General features: G+C 39.8%; 1 protein-coding gene across 3 annotated transcripts in view; it reads right to left on the reverse strand.

The window, feature by feature from the left end:
• Positions 1-2723: 2723 nt before the first annotated feature.
• FAT1 (FAT atypical cadherin 1) overlaps positions 2724-17216 on the reverse strand; it is a 130999-nt gene continuing 116506 nt past the window's right edge. For all 3 annotated transcript variants that reach the window (XM_070068424.2, XM_070068423.2, XM_089325830.1), the window contains exons 21-28: positions 16856-17013; positions 15764-16226; positions 13192-13345; positions 12923-13033; positions 10561-11192; positions 9752-9889; positions 5191-5226; positions 2724-4162 (exon numbers count right to left, since the gene is read on the reverse strand). In XM_070068424.2, coding sequence (XP_069924525.1) covers positions 3534-4162; positions 5191-5226; positions 9752-9889; positions 10561-11192; positions 12923-13033; positions 13192-13345; positions 15764-16226; positions 16856-17013 — 2321 coding nt within the window. In that variant the 3' untranslated portion in view covers positions 2724-3533. The remainder of the gene's footprint in view (positions 4163-5190; positions 5227-9751; positions 9890-10560; positions 11193-12922; positions 13034-13191; positions 13346-15763; positions 16227-16855; positions 17014-17216) is intronic.

Genomic DNA, 17216 nt, shown 5'->3' on the forward strand with positions numbered 1-17216 from the left:
TTGGAAAGTGGGTGAAGAATAGGACGTGCAGCAGGGGTACTGTCTGTCTGGGTTATCTTCAAGTTGTTAGACTCCAGATGCTCAGTTCTACCCCAAGCAGACTCAGTGACGAGAGGCAGAGACTGGAGCATGAATGTCCCTATCACCCGGAGCTGGAGGACTGAGTGAGTGATAAAATCCTCAGTCCCCTTGGCTGGTCAACCTGAACAATATTTCTCACACTGGAAACAGAAGGTCCCTCCTCTGGAAACACAGATTCTTCAAGGAAAGACCAACAGAAATCAACAAAGCAAGCTGATGGTCCCAGCTGTCACAGGGGGCATCATGAATTCATCACCACCACCAGCGGCTTTCAATCCATGTGCGCGGCTCCCTAAATAAAAAGGAAAAAGGAAAGCTTCCAAAGGACAAAGAAAACAAGACCAAGGCCACCCAAAAGGAATAGTAAGATGCAGTTTGGAGGAGAACGACTCAAAACAGGAGGACTGCAAACGCTACAATTAGAAAGATAAGACAAAGACAAGGGCGCCAAGGAGCTAGGAAACTGTCTCTCCATTATATAAAAGAAACCACCAGAACATGACCACACTCTTAAAGTATGATGGCCGAAAGAAAAGTTTTAACAGAAAGGATGGAAACAAAATGTGGAATGAATCTTAGGAAGTAGAATAAAACAAGAATGAACAATAGGAATTCAATAAATAGATGAGGATTAATTTAACAAGTCAGACTGCCTGTGGTGATGAGACAACTGAAAAGGGGGGAAAGAAGTTATTTCAGAGCTAACATAACAATATCCCCCCAAGGTCTGGACTTCCATAATTGAACCAATCCAATGGAAAAGGCTCGCTCTAAGACATATTACCCAGGAATCTTACAATGTCAGAAAGCCAATCTTCACTGTCCCACAGATTTGTGTGAATTGTCATGTTAGGTCACAAACAATAAGCTGGGAATAGAAACAGACAATTCAATAGTAACACTGGAAGCCAGAGGACAATGTTTAATGACTTCAAAATCAAGAATGAAATTTGCCTCCACAGTAGAAATCTACCAACAATTCATCAAATACGACAGAATAGACATTTCTAGAAAAACTGTCACAAAATTACTTCCCATGCATGCTTTCTCAGGAAATAACTGGAATACTCTATCAAAACAGGAATTAAGCTGAGAGAAAACAGAGTCCACAGTGAGGGGGTCTTTACATGACAACACAGGGAAACACCAGAGCCAACCGCTGTGCAGCTGCTCAAGGAACCAATTACTGAGACGGGTCAGCTGAAGGCAGGCTCCACAGGACAAATGATCAAGAGAAAACGAAGGAACTGACAAATTTTCTGGTAGCTCTGACCACTTCTAACAGCACTTTACCTAGGAGGACACATTTTTCTGTCTATTTGCACGCTAGCCCCAGGACCGTCCCACTAGTTATTCCCTTTGCCTGGGGTGCTCATTCCCCAGGCACATGGTTCCCCCCATCAACTGTGGGACTTTACCCCAGTGCTAGCTTATCACGGAGGCCTTCCAACTGCTCAAAAAGCCAGCCTTCCCAAATCCCAGCTTGTCTCCTTGATAGGCATCACTCTATATGCTCTTACCTGTTTTTCAGTTGTCCATCTCTTCCCACCATCTGTCCCCCCAAAAGTAAGGTCTAAGAAGGCAGAGAATTTTGGGTTGTCTGTTCACACAGCATAGCACAGGTGACCAATACAATGGGGTTTATTAGGTTATGTGTTCTTCCTTCAACTCATATGGAATCAACAGGTAATTGGCAAATTAATGACTCAAGAAGTTACAATATGTACATCTGAAAATATGAAAGGAAGAAAGAAAAACAGCTTAAAAAGTAGCTAAAGTGTCTGGGGTTGCTGTGTTTTGTTGTAAATAGTTTACCTCTCTATAATCATATATAATTTGCTAAAAAGAGAAATCTACTTCAAGGGAAAAATGTATTTCCAAAGTTCCAAGAAACCTATTTTGTTTGTAGTTCCAATCACAGTGGCTGGCACATGGTGAGTACTCAAGAAATATCTGTTCAATGAATAGATGGCTTTTGAGTAAATAACAGAAGATGGAAAACCATTTCTGGATTTTAGATGGAGGGTGAGGAGGAGAGGTAGCGAGAGTTAGAGAAAGTGCATGAATTTCCATCTGTTAGAGTTCACTCCTCAAATGACTGCCAAGGCCAGAGTTGGATCTGGGAACTCTATCTAGGTCTCTCAAGTGGGTGGCAGGGCTCCAATTACTTGGGCCCTGATTGCTTCCTCCCAAGGTCTGTATTAGCAGAAAGCTGGAGTCAGGAGCCAGAGCCAGGAAACACACCCAAGGACTCCACTGGACACTACTCCAACACATTTTGATATAAATCATTGACAAACGTAAAAAATTACAGATGCATTTAAATTATTGCCAAAAATTGTGATAAATTTAAAACTATATAAATAAAATTTTTCTTAAAGTTTTAGTTAGAAAATATTTACTACAAAAGCGGTACCCTGTTTACCCACAAGTCGAGTTTTGACCGGTGTCGAGTAGCCCCATACTGCCACCTAGTGGCTTCAATTGTAAGTACAACCTGGCTTTCCTTTGGCTCACCTTTTTAAAGACGCAAAATAAAACCATTTACATGCATCCATCCTTCCGTTCATCCATTCATCATCCATCCTTCTCTCAAAACTCACCAACTGAACACAGAGGAAAAACAGGCAATAAAGCTAAAGTATTTTATTAATAATTTATTGTCAGTAAGAAAGACTGGCTAATGGTAGTTTTCAGTAAAAACCTTTACAAGACCATTGCATCACAAATATACAGACACTATAAAAACTGTGTCGTGGTGGTTTTGGTTCTAAACAGGTATGCATAAGGTCCCCATTACACTTTCCAATAATGAAAAATGTTTATTATTCTAAAATACAGCAACCCATTTAAGACATGTCCATGTATCAGATCTTTCCTCATCCTATGTACAGCTAGAAATAAATGACTATATTGAAATGTAGTAATGAAATGTCATACTTCAGTGGAAAAAGACATATAGTGAAACCCTGGTTATATTTAAAAATCAGGGTGCTAGGTAATGACACTAACACCACCAAGATTCAGTTGAAAACAAATGCACAAAATATTTTTGAAAACCTAGTTAAAACTATGAAAAATCAAATCTGTACATGAAATTTACAAAAAGAAAGAGACCGGGAAATTAAAATAATCAAATCTATATAAATACATGAATCATGCTAACAAGATGGTAGGACTTACTTTCGTTCCATTTTTTAAACACAGACAAATATAAATACACAAAGATGTTTGGAAATGGCACAGCCAAGGACAGTCTCATCCAATTACAGTAGGTTAGGACACTGGAAATGGCTAACATTGTCAAGAGGCGCGGGATTCAGTGCAGCCATGCCAATTTTAGCTCACCGAAAGAAAGCGCTTTAGCACTGCTGCAAAGAACAATGCAGAAGATGACTTATATAATCTCTAGGTTTGTTAAAGTCCAGGCACTTTGGGGGGGAGTTTGAGCGTCAGACTTCCGTGTGCTGTTGGGAATCGAGCGGCGGAATCGTCACCTCTTCGAAGTGGCCATCATCCCCGCTCTCATAGTCACTCATCATGACCTCCGACTCCACTTCGCAGCACGCTGACACATCAGAGCAGGAAGCTGTGGACGCGTACACAGACATGGGCGTGTTTTCTACAGTGGGGGCTTCAAAGTTCCTTTGATACCCTGGGGGATAAGGGGCATAGGGTTCTCGACAAGTACTATTCTCACCAGTGCCTTTTTTTTGAGGTTCAGACATATCAGCGGGGTAGAAGTTGGGCAGATACTGATTCAAGTTGAACCTCTGCCGGTTTCTCGAGGAGGAACCCAAGCTGCCTGCAGCAGGCATGTCTCTAGGAGGGTGTATGGATTCAAACTGATCACTGAATTCTGGAGGTAAGGGTGGAAGTTCATCAGGCGCAGGGAAGTCTTCTGGTGGTGGTGGAAAATCACTCTCAATGTCGTAACCTCCGGGATAATAGTCTGTATCGATGGCATTTGGATCTGCTGAGTACAGGGGTGTCTGCTCATCAATAACCTCGTAATTGGGGAACTCTTGTATATCTGGCAAAGGAACACTTGGCATCCAGTCCGATGTATCCCAGTGATACCCTTCGTGGAAAAGGAAACACGATTTCAGTGAGTCCTCTCAAGCTTTGAGGTCATGCAAAAAGAGCTCATTGTAGTAGAGACACAAAGATGCAAACACATTTATGCATTCATTCCATGCTCAGCACCCTGGAAAGCTTTCACGTCTGCTCTGAAGACGGCCCTCCACCCCGACCCAGCTTTGAGCACCTCTGTGAACTAGGTTCCATTTCTAAAACGTAGGCTTCGCTTCATGTACGTACCTAACTTGCAAGGACACAACCGAGCTCTAACAGAAGTGGAACGCTAGCATCTGTGTTATATGCACTTTTCCACAAATTAATTCCAGTCATCCTTTCCACTTTGCTTCTGCAATTTAGAGCCCAGTGTTCAACATGAAGAAAAGCGTTAGTTCAGGCTCAAGATGCTGACACAGAAGTGTCTTCTTTCAGAAAGGAGGACTTTCTACTGAGTGAAATAACTAATGCCCTATGATCTAATTATTTGTCCCTAAAAGAAAAACTAAGATAACTTTTAAAAATAAAAGTAATCTATGCCATGCTGTAATTTAGAATATAAATTTCCTGTTTAATGTAAGTCTAATATTAAAAGCTGTGCTATTTTTTTCATTAGCCCTAACTAAAGCAATGAATTATCTCATGATAGGTATGTATCAGAGCATGCCTCCAAGTCAAGCAAAACACAAACACTAAAAAAAGTAACAACTTTTGATAAATTGCAACCATTCTCTGTTACTTCAAAAAAAACTAAGCATCACTTTAGACCATATAAAAATACATTATTTAAAAAAAAAAAAAAACTCCCCAATTCAGGGACAGTTTTTTTTTTTTTTCTTCTTAGGATTTTAAAAATCCTTTGACAAGACAGGACAAGGTTAGGCAATACGTGTTTACAATGCAGTGCATAAACGACCATGTACTTAGTTACTGCTGCAAACATTGAGCAACCATGTGAAGCAAGTCAGCACTGGGGCCAACTCTTCTCCCATGTGTTTAGTGATTATCAATGAGCAACTGGCATGCATAAGTCACCTCTTGGTTTGCTGAGGTCAGGAGCAGCCAAAGATTCTTTTGGTGGTAGAATAGGAAGAAAAGAAAACATTTATAATTAAAACAGATAGACGGCTGAAGAGGCAATGCAGTACATAATACAATGTACACCGTTTACAAAGGCCCAGTCAGCCACAGAACATATTTTTAAGCCTTTATCTAAGAAAATTAACTACGGTGGAGAAATTTACGTGGCACAAATAAAATGGAATATGGGAGGGGAAGAAAAAGATGAGTGATGATGAAGTAGAGACGACTTTGCCAAGAAACTCAAATATGATTTCCCTTTCTTTTCCTTGTTTATGACAATCTACACCTAACAAGAGTTCTCTCAGGAATGAGGGAAATACAAAGGAAAAGCTGCAATCATATGTAAACTGATTAGGCTGCTTAGGTGACAACGCAAAGACATCTAAAGCCGTGTAATGAACATCTACTTGGCAGCATATTATAACCTTCAAAAGTATATTAAGTTCAGAGAAATTCATAGGCAAACAGAGATCACTAAAAGCTGAGAATCTCTCCAAAGCTTATCCCCTGTGAATGGATTTTATATTGACACTGCTAGTCATTCCCTAGGGAGATCATTGGCTACAACTACCCTCTGCCCTTCTCCTCCACACCTGTAACCACACTAGCTCTGTCAGGGCTCTCATACCCATACACCAAGCTCTGGACTAAGAGAAAGGAAGCAGCTGTACTTCTCACTGCCGGACAGGGTCATGGGATGCACAACCTGGCTAAGCTTCAGGTTCTTGTTTGAAACAGGGGTGAAAATTCTTCAGAGTTTTTATGAGGATTATTCCATGGAGATCAAGCAAGCACTATGTGTTAGGGACCACTGATAATGGGGACAGTAATAATCAAGCAGAAATATGTACCTTAGTGATTTTCTAAACAAGGCCATGCTTTCTATACATTTTGTCATGTTCTTGAAAACCCAGCTAATAAGCTAATTTGGCACAAATAATATTTGGTCAGAAGTTCTCTTCTAGGAATGTAAGTAAATGTGATGGTTCTAAAAAATGAGTAAGTCAGTTTTGAGGGAATATATATCTGCATATTTTTTAAAAGTTTACAAAACAATATAGTAAATCCTTTAAACAACTTTTGTACCTATACAGGTAATCCATAATCCTTAAAATTTAAGCCAAGTTTCAACTTTAGATTTCATTTCAACTTCGTAGATGGGCCGAATAACATATTGGAGAAAGGAGATAGTAACAAAAGAACTGTTTAAACTCTGCTTCTTTAAATGCCATCCATGTTTGAAATATTGTAACATTATCATGCTAAAAACAATATTTACTGGGCAAAATACAAACAACTTTTTGATTCCTCAAGTAAAAAATTGGCACATCTTAGGAAAATAAGTCTAAGTCTTGTCTACACTCGTAACTATTAATTGTGAAACTCCACCCCTGCACTATCAAATCTTCATGATGCTACCCTACCTGCTCAGATCCTGAGAACACATGTGGTCTACCACAAGGGATCCTCTGTGCTTTATGGGGATTCCATTTGTGTACTCCTGCTGGCCTGAGCAAGCTGTTCTCGAAGTGCAACCCCAGCAACATTAGAATTAACTGGGAATTTGTTGAAATTGCAAATTCTCAAGGTTCAATCCAGACTTGTGTGATCAGAAACTTTGGTGTTGGGGATCAGCCTTTAATTTATTTATTATGATTCTAACCAATCCTCCAGGTAAGCTGACTTCTTACCTTACAGCTTGAAAACTGCTAGCATGTGCCTTGCACACATGGTTACTCTACTCAAGGGCTCAAATTAAAGGCTAATTTAACTCAAGGTGATTTGAAGGAGGTGGTCAACATTCTTTTTTGTAATTTTCAACAAATTAAATGCTTTTCCACTAAATCAAATAGGAAATATACCTTCTACCATGTTCTGCCACTTTCATTTATCATACTCAAGGAAAAATCCAAAGGTGAAGAATCAGTTCTAGGTAATTATAAAAGCTTTGTGGGATTTAGTCCTACTCTTGCTCACATGAAGAGGATTTTTTGTATTAAATTTTTTCTGAGGTAGTTAAAATTAGTTCTGAATTTCTCAACATGGTACCACAAAGCAGTAAGTTCTCAAGATCCTCTGGGATACTTCTGATGTCTGTATAAATCACCACAAATGGTAAAACATAACAAAGAGATAGGACAGAGAGAAATATTTTTGCAATACATTTGTATTATGAATATACACATGGGCACAAAATAAAGGACTCAAATCCCTCAAAATCACAAACTAGTTCTTACAACATTAGAATAGGCAACAGCACAGTACCCCAGTGACATGGTCACTTGAAAACACAGACACAAAGCACAAGCACTGATGACTGTACCTTCTTTATTCACCGTGTCAACTACAGCATTGACAAGGTGTATTACAGTCACTATGGAAGCTTGTAAAAAGGTACAAAAGGAGTCAATTAGGAACATCTTCAGTTAGTTAGGAAACAATGCATACAACAGAATTTATATCAAATAATTTCTAGCTCATAATTTAAAAAATGTGAAGTTAATGCTTTAATTCAGCTGTACAGTACAATAAGGGACTCTTGTACTCCTGTGAGTTACATGTCCTGAGACTTTTCTGAGCAAGCTCTGTATTTGTTATTAGTCAAAGAAATAAAGTACCACTATTTCTGGTTTGCAATTTGGGAAAAAACAACTCTTACTTATTTTAACATCTTGTGGACAACAGATTGAATATTCAGAGTAAAATACTTGGGGATACACTCCACTCATTTGGCTCCATGTAATGAATTTATACATTGTCCCCAGAAAAAAATGTTAGGAGATACATATGCAATGCAAATACAAAAAAAAAAGACCCCAAATTTCTGGTCTTTTGGCAGATGTACTAACAGCTGTTGAGCCAACATACCAGCAGAGAAGTATAGACAGAAGTACTGTCTATTTCCTATGCAAATTCCCTTTTTGTTAGAGTTTCAGTCTGTCTTAAAGTCTCTGTGCCAAGATAACTGTGTACACATGTGGTATGCAGAAGGATGTCCCTCAGAGATGCCACATCCTACTCCTGGGAACCTGTGCTTATGCCACCATGCATGCAGAAGATATTTAGCTGGTGGGGTTAAGTTAAGGACTGAAAGATAGGGAGATTTTCCCACATTATCTCGGTAGGCCCAATGACTTGACAAATGTCTTTGAAAGGAGGGAAATCTTTCCCAACTGCAGTTGGAGGAGCTATGGCTAGAAAAATGGTTTGTGAAATGCAATGTTGCTGTCTCTGAAAGATGGAAGAAGGCACGAACCAAAGAATGTCTATGATCTCCAGAAACTGGAACAAGCAAGGAAACAGGTCCTCTCTAGTGCTTTCAGAAAGCCTACAGACACCGTGATTTTTGTAGTTTAGTCACACTGGACTTCTCAACTGCAACCATAAGATAACAAATGGATGCTGACTTAAGCAACTAAGTTTGGGAAAGGATGTTATAACATCCTTAGAAAACTAGTAATAAAATGCTTAAGTACAGGCTTTTGGAACAGACTGTAACCTTATGATTAATGATTAAATTATGATAATGACTAAAATACAGGCGTTCTGTATGTCTGTCTTTTTCTCACACTATATTATCTGGAGATTAACTTTCATAATTCATTTGACCACAACATATTAAATACATTTAGGATAATTATTAAGAAGAATGTTGTTTCAACAAAAAAGAACTGGAAAATGAAAGAAAATGCTTAACAACATTCTAAAGAGTATTTATGAAAAATATTTAGGGGCCAAGATAAAATTATTCCATAAACGGCAAAGAAATGATTCTACCTTCTTCTGGTTGGTTGAACAAGCAAAGCTATGTCCATATACTCTATGCCTAACAAACACAAGTATACTCTGCAATTACACTTTTTTGTGCTATTGAATGATGACAATTTTCTCTACTTACATGTATTAATGTGATAGAGCTGCTTATTAATGCAATTTACTCTAGGGAAATCACATATACATAACTGGTGTCACAGATCTCATTGTAAAACTTTCTTCATTAGAAATATAATCAAACTTACTAGCAATCTCTTACACTGTGCTCTCAGTCAGTACGCTCTGATCCAAATGGGAGCTGGGGCCGCAGTGGGGTTGAGGAAGAGACAAATAAAACCTTGTAATACCAATGGTGCTACTGAAATTGAACATTTCAGACTATCACATCTCTTCTTGATGTGTGCATGTGTTGCGTGGTCAAAAAAGTTCTTACAAGGGGTTTTGAAAAACCCAGCAAACTTCCATAACATTTACTATTGTATAAAAAGAGTCAATATAAGATTAATCAGATAGCAATTATCTTTCAACAAAATATATTTTCTTCCTTATTACCAACAAGTTGCTACTGTTCAAATTCCTACTAAGACTCTAAATACTTCCCCCAGATGTTCATGCAAGCTATGCACAAGGTACTGTTTAAAAGTGGTCTAAGTACACCTAAATCATTGCATACCATAACGAGCAGCACTGTGCACAATAATCAAGCAAATGGCGGCACTTCACCATTCCGCTTACTCACCATTGTCATCACATGATTCAGACTGGAAGGAGCTAAGAGACTGCACTTCAGACAGGCTTTCCCGGGCGCTGTAGGGCTGAGAAGGCTTCTCCTCTAAAGGTTTCTTGGAAAGACAGGGATCAAGATCCACCACTTTAGCTAAAGGAAGAAATGACACACAGTAAGTTCCCTGAGAACCAGGACTGTTTTTTTTCTTCACTGCTCTATCCTGACGCAGAGCAAGCATTACCAAATAAATGACTGCCTGGGCTTCAACAAATGGACAATTCAAAGAAAAAAATCCTATAAATATACTTAGATCCACAGAAATTTTCCATCAACATGACTAAGGATATTAATGGCCAATAAAAAGTATTAAAATCTTATTTTAAAATGGCACAAGTAGCTTTTTTAAAGTATCAAAAAGGTATCAGCTCACCAATATAAATAACCCCACATCCTCCAGTCATATTAGAAGAAAATTCTGACATGGAAATGCCCTCTATTTTTTTTAATATCAAGTCTAAAAAATTATAGTGGAGAACATGCAGCAATTACAAAACTGAAATTATCCTCCCCCAAATATTAACTAGAACAAGTCTTGCTATCATTCCTTAACTGAAATGACATCATAGCGCCAAAGCTCAGCTGGCACGAGACATCCAAAAAGGTTTTACAGATCCTAAGAGTTTCATATTTTGAGCATATTTATCTCCATAATCAGGACAACAAATTTTGAGACTTGAACCACCAGTAGCTGTGACAAAATTCATAATCTCATCGTTTATCTCAGTGACATTTCAGTGTAACAATAAAAGATCAGTTCTTACTGTCATAGTCAAAGTCCCAATTAGGCTTCTGGATTGAGTCACTGTCAGAAGGGGAGTTGGATGGGGGTGGGGGAGGCAGGTTCGGGGCCACACTGCACACAGCCACTGCCTTCCGGTGCCCATGCACAGACTCAGGGTTAAAAGTGCTGAACTCGGGATGCTCTGGGATAGCAGATCCTTCAAAGGAATTTCGGTCGAGGTTGTTTCTAGAGTCACTTGGAATGCTTGGAGTGTAGGAGATAGGACGGACAGGCACCTGGGGTGGTATGTCTGAGTAAATGTTCTTATTTAGCTTTGAATCAAAATATGGTCTTTGCAAGAAAGCCGTGGCTGGTCCCAAGTGCTTGTCTTCAGGCTCAGCCTGCCGTTTCTTCCTCTGACTGATCATCTTGCGGCAGACAACAAACAGCACCACAAGTAAAAATATCCCCACGATAAAAAGAATGATTCCTATTCCTTCAGCCAATCCAATATTCCATGGGGTCGACACGTATTGATTGGGAGCGGCGTCCTCACAGTGCTTCCCTCTGTACTCTTGGCTGCAGTTACAGTGGTAGGAGCCATGTGTATTCTCACAAAGGGCCCCGTTCCGGCAGGGGTTTCCAGCACACTCATCAATGTCACTCTGACACCTGCCAAAAAAGCAATGTATGTCAGAATGTGCCAGAACTATACTTCTTGGAGACTAATCTTTCCTTAGTAAGATATGCCAAAAACCAAATATGAAACAACCAAAAAACATAATATCAACAACTACTACAATTATTTTGTGGAATAATTAATTTGGTTATATGCTTTGAGGGTGTATTTGGAAGACAAATATATCAAGCCAAGATTTAACTGCCATTTTTCTAGAATTCAACAGATTCCTAAATCAACCAAGTAGGCTAAACACTGGTTTCTTTCTAGTTCTAATAGCTAAGCTGTCATTCAAAAATCTAAGAGGTGCATTTTGATAAAAGATATGCTATAAATTCTCTAATAAACTAGATTACATTTCTAAGAAAATGTTCCTGTTTGGAAATATGACAGTTCCATAAAAAATAAGAAAGGACCAAAAAAACCTCTGTTTTCTACTTTTAAATATTATTCTGGGGTAGCAGTCTGGCACAAAATAAGCTCCTGCTTTGTTTGCCTATATCCCATAACAAAGTGCCTGGTTCAATTCCTGGGTCCCCAGCTTCCAATCCAGCTTCCAGCTAAACTGCACCATGAGAGGCAGCAGAGGATGTTCCAAGTCCTTGGGTCCCTGCCATCCACATAAGAGATCCGGATTGGGTTCCTGGCTTCTAGCACTGACTGTTCTGGGGACCTGGGAAATGAGCCAGCAGATGGAACCTCCCATCTTGTCTCTTTGAATTTCAAATGAAATGAAAATAAGTAAATTGAAAAAAATGGTAAAAAACAAACACGCAGTTGGAGTGGACATTAGGCACAGTGATTAAGAGACCAGTCAGATGCCCACATTAAAAAAAAGTTATTGCACATTTAAAGCCTTCCCAGTCTCCTCACCCTGACAGAATAACTCCAGGCAATCCTCCATCATCTTGCCAAGCAGAGGGTCTGTGTAGCTCCGTCACTTCTCAAACCCTGCTCTTCTGTCTTTAATAAAATGTATTTGCTTGCTATCCCTTATACTTACTACATTACAGATCTATTTTTGTCTAATACATTAGGAGTACTCGTTGACTAGAATTAGGAAAGTCAATTTGTGAACTAAGGTCATGTGACCAATGGCAAAATTCAGGATTATAACCTCTAACAGAGCAAAACTATGGCATGCCTGCAAGGCAGTGACGTTAAAAGCTGTCTAATACGACGAACAATGAAGCCCTGCGTGCTGTGCGAGGCACTTGCAGAGCTAAGCACTCGGCAAGGGTTTCTAACAACTGATGAAAAGCCTAAGGTGAAAAGGCCACCTGAAACTACTATCTCTCATCCACCTCTGCACCTCCTTTTCTTTACCTAAAAGAACCACCTCTATCTAAGGATTATAGCAAAGATTACAAGAGTTGAGAAAGGTTTCTGGATGTTATATAGTAAGAAGTCGTCTCCAATGTATGTTTGCTCCAAAAAACCTTAGAATCTCACTGATTCCACAAACAGCTGCTGCCTGCAACAACCCATCCAGGCCTTGTTTTAAATCGTATCTTTAAAGTGTAGGATTCTTCCAGAATTATATATATTATATTCCTCTGCTCAGTATCTTTTTTCAAAGGTGAAGAGAAATTTGTTAGGAGCCATGTGAAGATTATCTAATTCTGAAATAATATAGTCCCAATTAATGAAGTTTTGCTGTATCTGTTATTAAATATGAGAGCACAGAAAAATGCAAATATGAATCCTGAGGGAAATCACTTACCTTTCTCCCCTAAAACCTGAGTCACACTGACAAACGGCACCATCCAAACTATCAAAACATGTCCCACCGTTTTTACAAGGTTCATCTTTGCAGTATGGACTAAGCTGGCACCTAAAGAATAAGGGAAAAATAGCATCAACTTTATAATTCTATTTCAGATAAATAAAGCACACAGAAAATATTAACAAATAAAGTATTAAACATGCACAATGACATTAGAACAATTTATAAGTATAATGAATTATGAAAGTTAGGAAAACTATACATACCTCTGACCAGTGTATAATCCTCTACACTGGCAAACAAAGTCTCCATTGTCTACCACGCACGTGCCACCATAGAGGCATGGATTGGAGGAACAAGGATTGACGCTCACCTCACAGTATGTCCCTATGTGTAAGGGGCTGCATTTGCAGTAATAACCTAAATTAGCAAAAAAAGGAATAAACAGTACTGTCATTCAGTGACTCACAAAAAGTCTTATTACATTTGCTTTTAAGTTTAAGTGAAGATTCAGTTCCTCAAGATCTATAAAAGCTAGTAAAATCCATTGTCTCCAGGTAAAAAGGTTTGTATGGACAAACCTTACACGGCTGGTACAAGTTGGATATCCCTATACAAAACGCTGGGAACCAGAAGTATTTCAGATTACAGAGTTATTCAGCTGTCAGAATTATTTCCATAGACTACAGAGTGAGAACTCCCTAATGCAGAAATCTGAAAACTGAAATTCAAAATTCATGGTACTCAGAAAGTATTAAATTTCAAAGCATTTGAAATTTACAGATTATAGATGCTTAAACTACACAAAAACATAAACAAGTAAAGAACTATGTTTGGTTAATCATAATTTATATGTGGTTACTGGATCAAACATATGGAACGGGAAAAAAAATGCCCTGTGTATGAGTGACCATACACACAGTTAATGCTATTTAATGTCCCAATTAATTAGCTCCTCAGAGCATTCAAGGATTAAATGGTATCATAATGAATGTGAAAGGAACTTTTAAGGCTATAAATTACCCTTCAAATTGAAGAGATCTGTACATATGATTAAAGAGAATGTGAGACTCTATTTCTTTTCTTTTTTTTTTTTTTTGACAGAGTTATAGACAGTGAGAGAGAGAGACAGAGAGAAAGGTCTTCCTTCCGTTGGTTCACCCCCTAAATGGCTGCAATAGCCGGCACTGTGCCGATCCAAAGCCAGGAGCCAGGTGCTTCTTCCTGGTCTTCCATGTGGGTGCAGGGGCCCAAGCACTTGGGCCATCCTCCATAGCCCTTCGGGGGCCACAGCAGAGAGCTGGACTGGAAGGGGAGCAACCAGGACTAGAACTGGCACCCACATGGGATGCCGGCGCCACAGGCGGAGGATTAACCAAGTGAGCCACGGCGCTGGCCCGTGTGAGACTCTATTTCATGAACACTGTGACAGGTGGTCAGGCAGGCTATTTCCAATTATCTGCCTTTGGGGACACAGTAAGGCTATATGTTCCTGCCCCTGTTAAAGCTGACTATAGGTGGTTTATCTTTAGATAAAGAAATGGGGTACTTTGGGCTAGGAGCATAGACAGTCCATACACAGTTGCCATATTCTTTCTGCTACAGTGATCACAGTAGTACATTACAAGAAAATGCCTCTCTCTCTGCCTCCCTGTCCCTATGACACATGAGGACAGCCTCCTTGCTGACCTGATCTGGACTGTAACTAGCATTAGCATGACACACACTTCTGTCATGTTATGCCAGTAAGATTTTTCAGTGTTAATGTGGGGCCCACCTGGTTGACTCTGCACAGAGTACACATAGACACTTTCCAAAGAAACAGAAGAAAACCGCATCTTTGAGATCCCACTTGGAAGAATTATTTTTAGACTGCTGCCATATTAACCACAACAAGCATGATGGTGGTCATTTTTATAACTGTATTCTGCTATTGCAAGTGGTCTAGCAAGAGTCCAGGACACAAAAGGCACAGAGGACCCCTGATGCTCAAGCTTCAAGACAGAACGGTATGGCAACACTTCTGGAGGCATTCAAGGCCTTCTAGAAAATCATACTCCCATCTGTTATTGCTAGCACTGGCATGTCCCCTGCACTGGGCTGTTGGATAAAAGATGAAATAAAGAACAAAGAGCCAGCGCCGCGGCTCATTAGGCTAATCCTCCGCCTTGTGGCGCCGGCACACCGGGTTCTAGTCCCAGTCGGGGCGCCGGATTCTGTCCCGGTTGCCCCTCTTCCAGGCCAGCTCTCTGCTGTGGCCCGGGAGTGCAGTGGAGGATGGCCCAAGTACTTGGGCCCTGCACCCCATGGGAGACCAGGAGAAGTACCTGGCTCCTGCCCTCGGATCAGTGCAGTGCGCAGGCCACAGTTGCGCCGGCCGCGGCGCCATTGGAGGGTGAACCAACGGCAAAAGGAAGACCTTTCTCTCTCTCTCTCTCACTGTCCACTCTGCCTGTCAAAAAAAAAAAAAAAAAAAAAGAAAGAAAGAAAGAAAGAAAGAACAAAGAAGAGTCAACAGCACTAATTCTAAATTGCCTAAGGGTCAATGCCTATGGAGTTGGAAGAAGAGCCGGTGGTTGCTGGTGCAGAATGGAATGAGCGTGGAAATACATCCTGCTCAAGTGCCACAGCAGGGCTGCAGACAGGACTGCGCATGCTCAGCAGGCAGATGAGCTGCCCTGGGAAGAAACACAAGCCCTGCTCAGCTCTCCAACAAAATACCCCACTCAACTCCAACACGGCCGGCGGGCAAATCTGCCAATCTCATTTAAATAAAAAAGAAAAGTATTTGGGAAACTCCCTCTTAAATGTATTCCTGTGTAACATTTTAAAGCCTACCTCCAGCAGGTGACGGGTGGCAAACACCTCCGTTCTGACATGGGTTACTTGAACAGTCTTCCGTAGCTGCTAATAAGCACCCAGGAGATACTTCCACTGACTCCTCAATGTGTGCATAGCTTCTTGGTTTGCTGTTTAAAGGAAGCTCCTGTCCATTCAAAAAGATGGAGTCCATACAACCTCTGAAACCATTACCAACTTGGGGGCTTCTTCCATGCCTTGATCCTTGCTGACGGACGTGGCCACCAAAAAACACATGGTTATCCAGATTTAGGGTTTTCAGAGTCCCTGGGGCTGTGCCTGACGCTGTGTGAACTTGGTCGAGAACCAACTTAGCATAGTTTCCATTCACTTCAAGAGATACTGCATGCCACTGCCCATCATTGATTTGAATGCTCTGAACAGAAACAATCCCAGGGCCACTTCCACAGTCAAATTTGTATTGCAGTCTTCCATTATGAATCTAAGATAAAAACAATTATTATTCACATTGCTCTCAGTGAACCGTCAGTTATAATCTCTGATCAAGAACCTACGAGAGAGGTCTGTTTAGCAAAGGGAGGTAGCAAGAAGTCCTTGTATTTAAATACTATAGAGGTACATACTCATTTGTCCATTGTACAAGTAAAAAAATGGATATTTTAGGGATATCAAAGTTTAAGTGCCAACCATACCTCCCCAAGGCATCAGGGAAGTAACAAATAATTGACTGCTAGCACACACACATACGCAGCATCAGGTAACACCAAAACCAAATCGTGTTAAAAAAAACAGGAAGGTACAACACATCAAGCGTATGTAGGATCTCTATAAACTCTCTGTAAAACTAGTAAGATGTGATCCTATCTAGAGTTTGAAGATTAACTGTCATATGTACCAAAATCTATAGCTAAAAAAAATAAATCTGTTACTGCAAGGCAAAAAGACCTTTATCATTTCAAAATCAAAAACTTATACAGGTATGAATAAACTATTTAAATGTAGAATTCATCCATTTCACTCTTGTTAATGGACAACAATCTAAACCTAAGATGAAGTTTATACTTTCAAAGTCTTCCACAACCTGAGCCACAGAACTCTATAAATACATACCTCTAGGATACTGTAGTCAGTTCCTCGGGCATACATTACAACTGCATGTGTAGAGTAGGTTCTGAGCTTCATTGTTAATTTCATCTCCAATTTGTTCTCATTTTCCATTAGACGATATTTCACAAAACTGTTGCCAGTAAATGTCAGAGATGAACCTCCTGTGGATCACAAAGAAGAATAAGTAAATCAAAACCAAATTTAAGCATGTTTTTTAATGTATAATTGTTCCCTCTAAGACACTAAGTTCTTACTTAAAAGTTTAACATGATCAAATTCAACTCCATGGGAAATGTTGTTAAATAAACAGCATAGCTTTCCTGGCTCTCCATTTGAAGAGAGTAAGCTAGACTACTGTACCACA

The sequence above is a fragment of the Oryctolagus cuniculus genome, chromosome 2 (assembly GCF_051225735.1).
Source record: "Oryctolagus cuniculus isolate XC-2025 breed Fujian yellow rabbit chromosome 2, ASM5122573v1, whole genome shotgun sequence".
Lineage (NCBI taxonomy): Eukaryota > Metazoa > Chordata > Mammalia > Lagomorpha > Leporidae > Oryctolagus > Oryctolagus cuniculus.